This window comes from Mustela lutreola, chromosome 2, assembly GCF_030435805.1.
Source record: "Mustela lutreola isolate mMusLut2 chromosome 2, mMusLut2.pri, whole genome shotgun sequence".
Lineage (NCBI taxonomy): Eukaryota > Metazoa > Chordata > Mammalia > Carnivora > Mustelidae > Mustela > Mustela lutreola.
In genome coordinates, this window is record NC_081291.1 from 217,055,429 (window position 1) to 217,068,309 (window position 12,881).

Genomic DNA, 12,881 nt, shown 5'->3' on the forward strand with positions numbered 1-12,881 from the left:
TTTCTCCACAGTAGGAGGCACTTATCTACTTTAACACTTTGCTACTTAGAAATTATCACTCAATCAATTACCATCCGCATGGGTTTATTTTTACAGAGAGCTTCAATAAAATGAGTGTGAAAATAAGTTAAACATATTCTATTCATTTTCTCAGTTTTTCACCTCTCCCAATGGTAGATATGTTGACAGAAAAATTACTTCATTTTATTTCAGCAGACGTTTATGGAATGCTGACCAGGTTCTGTGTTAAGGGCTTGGAGACAGGATATGACAAAGAGGAATGAAATGCAGTCCCTGATCGTTAAGGAGAGCATATAAACCTACCTTATAACATGGCTGTGTCTCCACAGCCCAACTAGAGGCAAATGCAAGGAAATTCTGGACCCATAGCCTCAACAGCACCTCCATTATCCTCACGACCACAAACCCTCTGCGCTCTGCCCAAATAATCTGCCAGTGACTGGTTATTCCCCATGCGTCGTTAGTCACGCTGCTTGGCTGCTGCTTCCAGATACGGAAATACTTTTTCATAAGAGATGTTTACTAGATTTTTAAAGAGTACCTACCTACCTGTTGCATCACTTTTGATGTACACTTCTGAATTTGTACACTATTTACTTTGAAAAAAAATAATAACAGCTTCATTGATATATAATTCAAATACCATACATTTACTCTTTTAAAGTGTTAAGATTCAGTGGTTTTAATATATTCACAGAGCTGGGTGCCTGGGTGGCTCAGTTAAGCGTCTGGCTTTCTTGATTTCAGCTCAGGTCATGATCTCAGGGTCCTGAGACTGAGCCCCAGGACGAGCTCCACACTCAGTGGGGAGTCTGCTTGAGATTCTCGCTCCCTCTGCCCCTCCCTGACCCTGCTCAAACACGTGCACATTCTCGCTCTCTAAAATACAGGTATAGATATATTTACAGAATTGTGCAATCGCACTACCCGAATTCCAGAACATTCTCACACCACAAAAGAAAACCCCTACCCATGAGAGGTGCTCACCATTCCCCCACCCCATCCCCTGACAACCGCCCATTTACTTTGTATCTCTATGGATTCGTCTGTTCTGGACATTTCATATAAATAACACCATACACGATCCGGTCTTTTGTGCCTGGCTTCTTCTACTTAGCATAATGTATTCATGGTTCCTCCATGTATTGTGTATCACAACCTCATTCTTTGTTATGCCTGAATAATATTCCGCTATACAGACAGCGGAATATTTTGTTTATCCATTTTGTTTATCCATTCACCCATGGATACCGATATGGGCTGTTGGCTATTGTGGACAGTGATGCGTGTGTGCACAGGCAGCCAGACCATCTCGCAGAGGATCGCCCCACTTTACACTCCCACTAGCAGCGTACGAGGGTTCCAAATTCTCCACCTCCTCACTCTAATACTCCTGTATTGGAGGGCTGACAGGGCATCCCCCTGTGGGACCACTCGTCTCGAAGGCAGTCCCTATCGTCACGTGCAGCTGCAGCGGGGAAAGGACAGTGTCCTGCTGGAGGGTGAGAGGTCTCCCTCCAAGCTCTAGAAGCTCACGCCCAGCCTTCCAACTCTGGTCAATTACTCTCCCACCAAAGCAATGCTATCTCTGCTCGTATAAGGAATAAACAGGTGCATGTGTTCAGGTAGGTATTTTAAATAATTTGAAATACTAGGTTGTGATCGTCCCAAGAGGTGAAGACTAAATTTCTCTCCCCAGTGCCCTCTATGTAACACCTAAGCTGAGCACGGACAGAATGCCAGGCATCGTTCTAAAACATCACATAGTGCATTTAACCCATATGACAACAGGAAAGTAGATATTCTTCTTTTTTAAGATCTTATTTATTTATTTAAGAGAGAGGGGGAAGAGAGAGCACAAGCAGGGGGGTGGCAGGCAGAGGGAGAGGCAGAAACTGGCTCCCCATTGAGCAGGGAGCCCCATGCAGAGCTAGATCCCAGGACCTCAAGGTCATGACCTGAGCCGAAGGCTGATGCTTGACAGACTGAGGCACCCAGGCACCCCTGAAAAGTAGATATTCTTTCTCTAATTGACAATCCAGAAAATGAAAGAGAAAAGTTAGATACTGTCCACCCTGCTGCAGTCACCCAGCAGCCACAAAGTCAGCTGTTGATCCTGGGAAGCCCAGTTCCACAGCCCCAAGGAATGAATGAGCCTTTGACTCTCACTGCTGATTCCAGGGGCAGATGTAACTGTGCCGTTCAAGAGCCAGAAACGGGCTTGAGGGAGTGAAAATGCACAGAGTGGGGTAATTCTCCAGCCTTTTCTTGACATCCAAAAAGCTTACGGGATGGAGGCTGGAAAGGGGTAAGAATAAGACGAAAGAAGATGAGCCACACGTTGGTAACGCCAATGGTGGGTGATAAACACACAGGAATTCAGTGGAATATTCTGTCTGCGTCTGTACATACTGGAGATTTTCTATGCTAAAAAGTAAACTACGGTCTCAAAATATCTCCCTCAAGATATTCAGCAATCACAAAGGGAAAAACAGTAAGCCTACAGCAGAGAATCTTGGCCAACTTAACCCTCACCTGGGGTTAGCCTGATGTAACAGACAGACATCGTGCACCAAGAAGAGTCCAGCATCGGGATATTCATCCCCTAAATGCACAAGTCAACCTAATCATGAGAAAACCTCAGACAAACCCAAACCGAGAGGACTTCTGTAGATACCTGACCAGGACTCTTCATAAGTGTCAAGGTCGTGAAAGACACGGAACCACAGAGGAATTGCCACAAACTGAAAGAGACCAAGGAGACATAACAAAAACACAGGTGACATCCTAGATTGGCTCTCAAACAGAGAAAAGGTATCAGTGGAAAGACCAGTGAGAACCAATAAGTTCTGCAACACTGGTTAATAGTTGTCCAGAAAGGAGTAGACATAGGACCCTATGCTACCCTTAGAAAGGCCTGCTTGCAAGGTGGTCTTTTGCCTGGCTTTTGGGAACGTGGACTTTGGGGATATTCTCACCATTGCCTAACTTATAGGGTGGCTTACTGTGCCGATGCTGTCTGTTCAAACAACATGGTTTATGCTGAACATTTTCTTTCCCTCTGGGAGTCTAAAATGTTGATGTGAACCAGGCAGAGGGGATCTACATGACCCGCCTCCCCAGTAAACGTCCTGAGCACTGACTCTAATGAGCTTCTCTGGTAGAGAGCTTCTTTATCTGTTGTCCACTGCTCACTGCTGGAGAAATTAAGTGTGTCCCATGTGAACCCGTAGGAGAAGACACTTGAAGCTGGCACCCAGTTTCCTCCAAGCTTCACCCATACACCTTTCCCCCTTTTTTTTGCTCTGTATTTCCCCTAATTTTGCTCTGTATCCTCCCAGCGTAACAAAGGAAAGCCATAAGTAGGACCGCATGTCCTGTGGGTCTCCTGGTCAATCAGTGGGGGTGGTCCTTGGAACCCCCAATACAGTAGCTGTACCAAGAGGAATTTCTTGCATCTGGTACACTTTCTGTGGTTTTGTCAGATCTTAACATACAGGGAAGTTACGTAGGGGAAAGCTTTACAGAAATTGTTTTTGCATGATCTATTAATTATCTCAAAAAGTCAATTATACTTTTTCTTACTCCACCAGTAATTCATGTCTGAGATGCAAAATTTGGAAAATACAGGTAAGCCTAAAGAATAAAATAAGAATTCCTAAGAACCCTCCCTTTCCAAGAAAAGCAGTCAATGGGAAAAACACCGCCTCTTCCCCTGATGGGTTTCTCACCCACTTCCCCAGAAGGCTACGGAGAAATCCTTTGGGGGGATCCAACAGCGACGGCTGTGGGGAAGTGGGTTTTGGTAAAACGAAGTCAGACTTCATGGGTCCCCCCAGGTTTAGTCAACACAGTTCAGCTGCAGACAACCTTCCCCCTTTCCAATAAAAAATTTTGTCTGAAATTAATGATGGAAAAGTGAAATATGAACCAGCAGAGCATATAAAGACGCCACAGCAAACTGGGATCAGTAGTAATATAAAACAACATCTTTATTTTAAGGTGATTCCTGGGGCGCCTGGGTGGCTCAGTCAGTTGAGCGTCCGACTCTTGGTTTCAGCTCAGGTCATGGTCTCAGGTCCTGAGCTCCACCCCCGCATCGGGCTCTCTGCTGGGTATGGAGTCTGCTTGGGATTCTCTCTCTCCCTCTTCCTGTCCCTTCCCCCACCCCACAAACAAACAAACAAAAGACTGATTTTTGTAACAGAAAGTAACAATGTTCAGGGGCGCCTGGGTGGCTCCCTGGGTTAAAGCCTCTGCCTTCGGCTCAGTCATGATCTCAGGGTCCTGGGATTGAGCCCCGCATCAGGCTCTCTGCTGGGCAGAGAGCCTGCTTCCTCCTCTCTCTCTGCCTGCTTCTCTGCCTACTTGTGATCTCGGTCAGCCAAATAAATGAATAAAATTTAAAAAAAAAGAAAATAACAATGTTTCAAGACCTAGTGCACATAGGTCAAAAGACACAGGAATTATCTTGAAGGGGAGGCCCCTGGACCAGTCTGGGACAGTGTGTGCACCAAAATAAAAACACCTAATGCATTAAGCCCTTGAACAAAATAAAAATCCACACATTTGTATTGACATAAACGAATGAATAAAGAATAAGAAAAGCTATTTCTTTTTTTTTTTTTTTTAAGATTTTACTTTTAAGTTATCTCTACACCCAACATGGCGCTCAAAATTACAACCCCAAGATCAAGCGTCACATGCGCCACTCACTGAGCTAGCCAGGCTCCCCAAGAAAAGTTATTTCCTTCACAGAAGGTCAACAAATAAATACCAAAGGAATAAAAGAAAAACTTACCATTTTGCCACCTTATTCCTACAAGAATCATAATAAAAATCTGGGGTGGAAGTTTGGAAGGAGCCTCGAAGCACCCCCACCCCAAGATTACTTATTGATTACTGACGGAAAACGGTGATCTGTGGGTTCCCCCTTCAGCAAGGGATGAAAATGAAGCTCGCCAGTGCGGGACGGCGGGTGGCCTGAGCCCGCTGATGGGCTGCTCTGAGGACAGGACTTCACATGGGTTGTGTTCCTGCCCCCAAACACCTGACTCGAACCCTGTGTCCCTCCCGTCCATGCCAGGACGACAAAGGAAGGTTGCAGCGGACTCTGGACACACGAGCGTCAGTGCAGCGAGCGATCCTGGGACAGGGCCAGACAACCACAGCGGACACGCCTGGACGACGGGCAACGTGTGAACGCACACCCTTAGCAAACGGCATTGTACCAACACTAAACTGCCAAGTGCGACAGCTGTGCTATAGTGACGTGAACAGAAGGTCTTGTTCTTCGCGTATCGGGGCAAGAGGGCGTGACAGCTCAGGACGGATAAACACACACGTGCGCGCGCGCACACACACACACACACATACACGGGTGTGTATTTATTTACTCATTGAGTGCAAAAGAGAAAGCAAATGTGGCAAAATGTTAGCAATGGGTCAATCCTGGCACTGACCTTGATTTCAAAGGAGAAAGTTTGACGTAACACAAAACGGAAAAGGAAAGCGAGTTGCTGCTTGGGGAAGTCCCAGCAGACTCCTGGGTCACACGGAGGTCCCCGCACAGGCATGGAGCTGAACGGCTCGGGTGATGGGGCTAGAGCCGTGGGTACAGCGTGAAGCCACACAACGGAGAACTGAAAGTGTCAAACAGGGTAGCAGACCTGGGTGGCTCAGTCGTAGAGCGTCGGCCTTCAGCGCAGGTCGTGATCCTGGGGTCCTGGGATGGAGCCCCACGTCGGGCTCTCTGCTCAGCAGGAAGCCTGCTTCTCCCTCTCCCACTCCCCCCGCTCGTGGTCCCTCTCTCACTGTGTCTTTCTCTGTCAAACAAATGAATAAAATCTTTTTAAAATTTTTTTTTTAAATTGAAGTGTCAAATACAACTGTATGTTCATAACTGGAATTTAAATAAAAACATTAAAAAAAAACAACAACAACACCACTGTCGAAGACAAAAGGGAATAGAAGGCATGGGGCTCCTTTCCCAAGAGGCCAGCACCGGCTGCCGCCAAGAGCCACAGAGGCCACCTGGGAGAAGGCGTGGTTGCTGGCGGGAGAGGAGATGACCCTGGTGTTCCACCGGACCAGCAGGGAGGCCCCGTCTGGAGACGGCACTGACCGAGATCCACGTCACCAGCCGGACTCTGCGCCCTCAGGCGGGAGAGCAGGAGGGAGGGAGACATCATCACTTGTGAGCCATGAATTTACTGACCTTCTCTGGCCTTGGGTCCCTCACCGGCCCAAGAGGAAGAGGGAGGCCCTGGAAAGCCCCTTGGGACAGCACAGTACTCAATAAAGGTCTCTTGACTTGCTGACTCCTGCAAAACTGGGAAGTCAGCCAAAAAGGAGGCTTGGGATCCGTGAAAGAGGGGACCTCACAGAAGAGACACAAAGCCCTGTCCCCGGATGGTGGCAGAGGGGGGGTCTCCCAAACACAACAGCGCGGCAGGCCTAGAGGAAGGCTGCAGGAGAGGGGAACAGAAGCCGGCAAACGCAGTGTGTGGGAAATAACCTTGGTAAGTTGCTTAAGTGTTAGTGTGTGTGTGTGTGTGTGTATGTGTACACAATTCAGTGCCTCTTAGCATATCCTAAAAGCTGTACAACCACCATCATTATATAATTCCAGAATATTTTTATCAACTCCCCCCCCAAAATAACCCCATGCCCATCGTTAGCATTCAATCCCTGTCTCCCCCAACTGCCAAGCCCTGGCAACTACTAGTCTTGCTTTCTGTCTATAAGGATCAATCTATTCTGGACATTAATGTAAATGGGATCCTACAATGCACAGTCTTCCGTGACCGTCTCCGCATAATGTTTTCAAGTCCATCCATGCGGTATATCATGGATCGATCGGGGCTTCCTTTCTTTTTATGGCTGAATCATGCTCTGTTGTATGGACGGACCCCATTTCATGAATGCATCCATCTACTGATAGGCCTTGGACTGCTTCCACCAGTTGGCTACTCTGAATAATGGTGCTCTATATATCCACCTACTGGTTTCATGTGGATGTATGTTTCACTTCTCTTGGGTAGATCCCTAGGAGTCCAGATGCTGGGTCATACGGGGACTCTATGTTTAAATTTTGAGGAACCACCCGTGTGTTTCTCAAAGCCACTGTCACATTTTCCATTGCTATTAGCAGTGTAGGAGGGTGCAGAGCGTTCCTCCACACCCTCACCAACACCTGTTACTGTGCGTGTCTCTTACCATAGCTATCGTGGAGGGTACAAGGTGGGATCTCCTCGTCGTTTTGATTCGCAGTTCCCTGATGCTTAATGAAGTCGAGCATTTTTTTGTGTGCTTACACAAGTTTCCAAGATTTTCCATATCCTTTCAAATCTCCCATTCTGCCCTACCAGCTCAGAAATGCTCGGCACCCATGTGTCTCACCCCCCTGGTCTCTGTGTCTTCCCGCCTCCCAGGCACCGCCGGGGAGCCCTACAGAACCGGCAATCTCGGCTTGCAGACCCAGACGGGGATCGGAGATCCTGTAATCAATCACGTACGGGTTTGACAGACAGAAGGAGGCAGAGGCAGGGCCCGGTGGCTCACCAAAGCAAAAGCAACTCATGATGGATGAAGTGAAACCCCAAGGTCTCCAGACAATTCTTTCTGCCAAGCCAAGCCACACCCCTGAGTCAACACCTGCCACAAATTCCGCATATCCCACAGGCCAAAAATGTTCATGCAACCACAATACGAGTGCTCATTCATCTCCCAGGCCTGATGTGGCACAAACAGAACACAGATCCTGCCCTTGGGAGAGCACGGGGAGCGGCGGCACACAGGAGCCCGTGGGATGTGGAGATGCCTGGGGGTCGAAGGAGAGCACTCCTGACGCTACCCGGGGACACGGACGAGGCATCCAGAGCAGACCGCGGACCGAGCTTGCCAGGAGGGCACAAATCAGATAGTAAATAGTGGGGAAGACATTTAGGCAGTGCGAATAGCACATTCAAAGGTCCAGTGTCAGGACACAGCAGGTGTTTTGGTGAGACTGAAAGGAGTAGCAGGGTTACGGGCAGGGTTGTAGGCAGACCCCAAGGCTGAAAAGAAAGAGATCGCTGCCTCCCTGAACATCATATAGACTTTTTTTCAGCAAAGTTACAAGAACTGAAAATCACTATAAAACCACCACCTAAGTATTCTCTTTGTATTATTTCTTCTTGGAGAAGTCTTTTTTTTTTTTTTTAAGATTTTATTTATTTATTTGACAGAGAGAGATCACAAGTAGGCATAGAGGCAGGCAGAGAGAGAGAGAGGAGGAAACAGGCTCCCTGCTGAGCAGAGTACCCGATGCAGGACTCGATCCCAGGACCCTGAGATCATGACCTGAGCCGAAGGCAGCGGCTTAACCCACTGAGCCACCCAGGTGCCCATCTTCTTGGAGAAGTCTTACTGCTAAAGACCAAAGAATGCACGCTAACCCCCTACCACAGGGTTAAAAACTGCTAGGATAACTTGGGGAATGCTGCTGTGGGCCCCAAAGCAGTGGTCTTCAAATCTTCAGCTTGCATATCACCCTAAAAAGTTACAAGAAACTATGTCTCATATATTTTTAAGTTGACATATAAAGGTTTTCAGTAGAAGCTTGGATGGGTACAAAGAATGGAATTTTTGGCTTAGGGCAGAAATTGGTATTTTAAATAGAACTATGTTATCACTCTTTTAAATGTATTCCAAGGAATCAAAGTGTTGTATTTTAAATGTATTCCACGGAATCAAAGTGTTGTGTTTCCCACCATCATCTATTTAAAAAGTACATGAAGAGGGGAGCCTGGGTGGCTCAGTGGGTTAAGCATCTGCCTTTGGCTCAGGTCATAGTCTCAGGGTCCTGGGATCCAGCCCTGAATCAGGCGCCCCGCTCAGTGGGGAGTCTGCTTCTCCCTCTCCTCGGCTGCTTCCCACCCCAGCTTGTGCTCACTCTCACTTGCTCTCTCTATCAAATAAATGAATAAAATATAAATAAATAAATAGTACATGAACCAATTTTGTCAGTCAGAAATTTTTCTTCCTTTTTCTCCATCAACAAAATTCCATTTCCCCTCTGGAATCTCATCCTAACAAAATCATCTTCTGCTTGAAAGTCTTAACCTCCCTGCTTTACTTGTCTACGATAAAGATATGTAGGCAAAAACTGACATTTTTAATTGTTTCACTTCTGTGACCTATATATTAAATTTTTTTTTATTCTAGGATGATTTATAGTTTATAATTAGCAATAGTACAGAATTGATCAACACATCAACGCTTCAAATTCTGATAAAAACATAACACATAAAACTTGGAATCCACTGGAAATATGTATGTTAAGAAATGAACCCACCCGGTTGGAGATTACTTACCGCTGATGAGACGGGAAACAACCCCGAGTCCGTCCCTACGTTCCATTCTCGTAGATTAAACATTGGGAAACCTTATTCACATAGGTCAGTATGGGGAAACTGGATTGCAGCAAGGTATCGCAGCAAGGTCACTCCACTCTTTAAATTCCTTCCAAAGCATTTGCCAAAAATCACACCCTTATCTATCATCAAAGAACCTCTTTGAATGAGGTCAGCTGACACACCGGTTAGGTTCTCCTTCTGCTGGGTCTAAAGGGCTGGAAACTACCCAGGGTAGCATTCAATGTCTCACCTCAATATATTTTTTAAAGATTTTATTATTTATTTGACAGAGAGAGATCACAAGTAGGTAGAGAGGCAGCAGGCTCCCTACTGAGCAGAGAGCCCAATGCGGGGCTCGATCCCAGGACTCAGATCATGACCTGGGCCGAAGGCAGAGGCTTAACCCACGGAGCCAGCCAGGCGCCCCTCCCCTCAATATTTCACACGGCACTTGTGTTTGCCTCCCCAGAGGCTGCCGCAGCCGGGGCAAGCCTCCGTTCATAACCAAACCAAAAGGTGGGTGGGTGCGTGGGTGGGGGGAAACCGCACCTGAGGCCCCACTGCAGGCATGGGTTTCAGGCAGGAGTCTGCTCAGAGGCTGCGGGTCTGAAACCTGAACCTCCCCACTCACACTGAGCCCAGAAAGCGCCACTGCAAGACCACTGCTCCAAGGCACATGTCTGCAGATCCCTGGGCTACTGCACCGGTCCAACCTGGAAAGGAGGCTTTGTTCCTGTGGACACCAAGACCAGACAGGGAATTGAGGATGAAGCAAGGACAGAAAAGGATGATAAAAAGACCAGGAAGGGCTTTAAAAGAAACAAACAAACAAACAAACAAAAAAACCAAGCCAAGCTGCACTCATCCGAATTCTGCTGCCTGCCCCGTGGAAAGTACACAGACCGAAAGCGTTTGCCTTCCTTGGCTGCCTCCTGACACCCCCACTTCTCCCTCACTGCACCCCAGAATCTCCTCCGTCTTGGCCCGCCGTGTTCTGCTCTCATTGTTCTGGAAGCAGAGGGCCACCCTTTTAACCGCAGATTTTCCAAACGAGCAGTAAACGGGATAGAACGTTCTGACCATTCCGTCACCAGCATTCTGATGTGGTCTCATAACTCAAAATTATTCGCTCTCATACGCACTTGATATGACATCAGCTACCACACAAGTTTTTAATACACAGTAAGCAGACGGCCCAGGAGCTTCCCTTGTCTCTCACATCTGGTATTGTACTCCAAATAAGGTGCGAGTCTGATTTTTTAATAAAAACATGGCCTGAGCTTGTAAAAGTTCAAGTAAAATATACCTCTAAAACTGCTGTATTTAATTTCCAGTCATGAAAGTCTAAAACTATTGTAAAATAATACTCAACCTCTTTCATAGATCCGTTCAACGAAGCTTAAAACTGCTTTCCTTTCAGAAAGGCAAAGAGCTTCATAACCCACAGCTTCTTGAATTCACATGTGCTATCTTACTTTCGTGAGTCTGAACTGCATAGATTTTATAACCTTTCAATCTGGACAAAATTAGTTTGGTTAGTAGCGCAGAGTAATAACATACTGACATTTCTGGGGAGTTGGGGGTGCGGGAAAGGACGGGGGAAGGGAAAAGCAGAATCGCTGAAAATGAAATCACGTCGGTCACCCGACACTTGGAAGAAATTAATCTTGGTTTCGAAATGAAATTTAAGAAATTCACGCTAGCAAGATAAAGACATCAACAAACACGCAGGTGGCCGTAAACACGCTTCTCTGATTAAACGCCCATTTTCGGCTATGCCACCGCACTTTCCGTGAGGGTGGTGTGTAAGGAAGTGTGGCTACCAGAAACCTGTGCGAGTTCAAGCTCACAGCTGTGCAACTGACCAGACGGACCTAAGCGGCTACGCCCGCGCTGCGTCTCCCGCTCCGGGCTATGAAAGGCGCAGTTCCTTTAATTAAGACGACTGTTAGGATCGAAGCAAATCCACAGCGGAAACTCAGGGATCACATTCCTTCGATCATAAATTCCTCAAAAGCAATCTTGCTCTAAAGGCAGCTGGTTCTAAATCAAAAGGTAACTTTCATTTCCTTTAAATAATTCGGTTTCATCTTTAACTATCATCTTCAACCACAGATTTTTAAATCGTTACTAAATTGGGTAACTAAGTAGAAATAAATGAGTATTAGGCACTGGCTATAAAACAAAGCCAAAAAGTTGAGCAGTTTAAAAAAAAAAAAAAAAGTGTTCTGTTCTAACGAATAGACTCTGTAATAAATATTTCTCCAAAGAACTTTCATCCTAGTGTTTCATTTTTCTTTTTTTTTGGGGGGGGGCAGGCTTTGGGGCAGGGAGGGTGCTGTTAGCCTCCCTTGTCAGAATTAAAATGCAAGCATCAGCCGACAGGCCACTGTACAAAACAGGTTCTCTCAAATTCTGAGGGCCCAAGTATAAACTGGCATGTGCACTGGGTTTGGGAGGCAGTTTAAGAAAAGCTATCCAGACTAATACACCGTTGATGACCAGCTCCCATGGGAGAGAAAGGTTGCCCATGTCTGTAACGACAGTGTGATACAGAGGGCATCGCAACACCCAATCTAAGAGCAAAAGGTAGAAATAAGCTAACTATGCATTAGGAAGAAATGACTGGACAAAAAAGTGGCCTATTCTTGCTGTGGAATATCATGCAGCAGCAAAAAGGAAACACTGTAACAAGCAAGTCTCCAAGATGTCTGGTGAATGAAGGAGTAACGCAGCCTGGAAGACAGAGAGCCATGCACCCAAATCTATTCCCCCTTCTTCCCGGCTCCCCCCGCATCTCTTTTCAGCCGAGCTGGCCGGGACCAGGCTCTTGCCAAAGGATGGCCAGGGAGTGCCACTCTAGGCCTGTTTAAGAGAAAATCTCTGGCCCTCTATTTCCACCCTTCTGCCATGCCCACCAGCTGGACAATGACCAGACTGACCTAGAAAGCCACATGTTAAAAGACACAGAGCCACTGTCAGCCTGGGTCACCGAATGACTGCAAGGAACGCAGCAGCCCAGTGACCTTGGCTACTTATCCTGGACTCTCGCATGAGGCAGAACTAAATGTCTTTCCTTTAAAGCCAAATTGTTGGGTATCTCTGCTATACAGCGACTCGGACTTTTATCTCAATATAGAAGCATAGCATCAGACACCTCTTATATAATACGATATAGGAAAGCCTTGAAAAAGACAGATCAACCTCCCTGCAGTGCTGGGAATGAGGGACGGAAAGTGCCCAGGAGAAAAACGGGAGAAACAGGATTGTGGGGAATTTTAACCTTAGTTGCAATGTTTAATTTTACGAAAGCAACATACATCCGTGTATAACAGTGATCATTTGAAAAATGAAAACGATCTACACAATTTTACGATTTTCAGTCCTGATGACACCGTTCCTCTGCATCCCCAGTGAGCTTATATTTTGATCTCAATATAACTCTAGCAAATACATCTTTCC

General features: G+C 46.5%; 1 protein-coding gene across 4 annotated transcripts in view; it reads right to left on the reverse strand.

The window, feature by feature from the left end:
• The window catches only part of HLCS (holocarboxylase synthetase), a 222,448-nt gene that overhangs the window by 118,004 nt on the left and 91,563 nt on the right, over positions 1-12,881 (reverse strand). Inside the window, exon 7 of one of the 4 annotated variants that reach the window (XM_059164703.1) lies at positions 5,415-5,846. The exons of the other annotated variants lie outside the window; for them this stretch is intronic. Coding sequence (XP_059020686.1) covers positions 5,624-5,846 — 223 coding nt within the window. The 3' untranslated portion in view covers positions 5,415-5,623. Of the gene's footprint in view, positions 1-5,414; positions 5,847-12,881 lie in introns of those variants that run through there. 4 annotated transcript variants of the gene reach the window in all.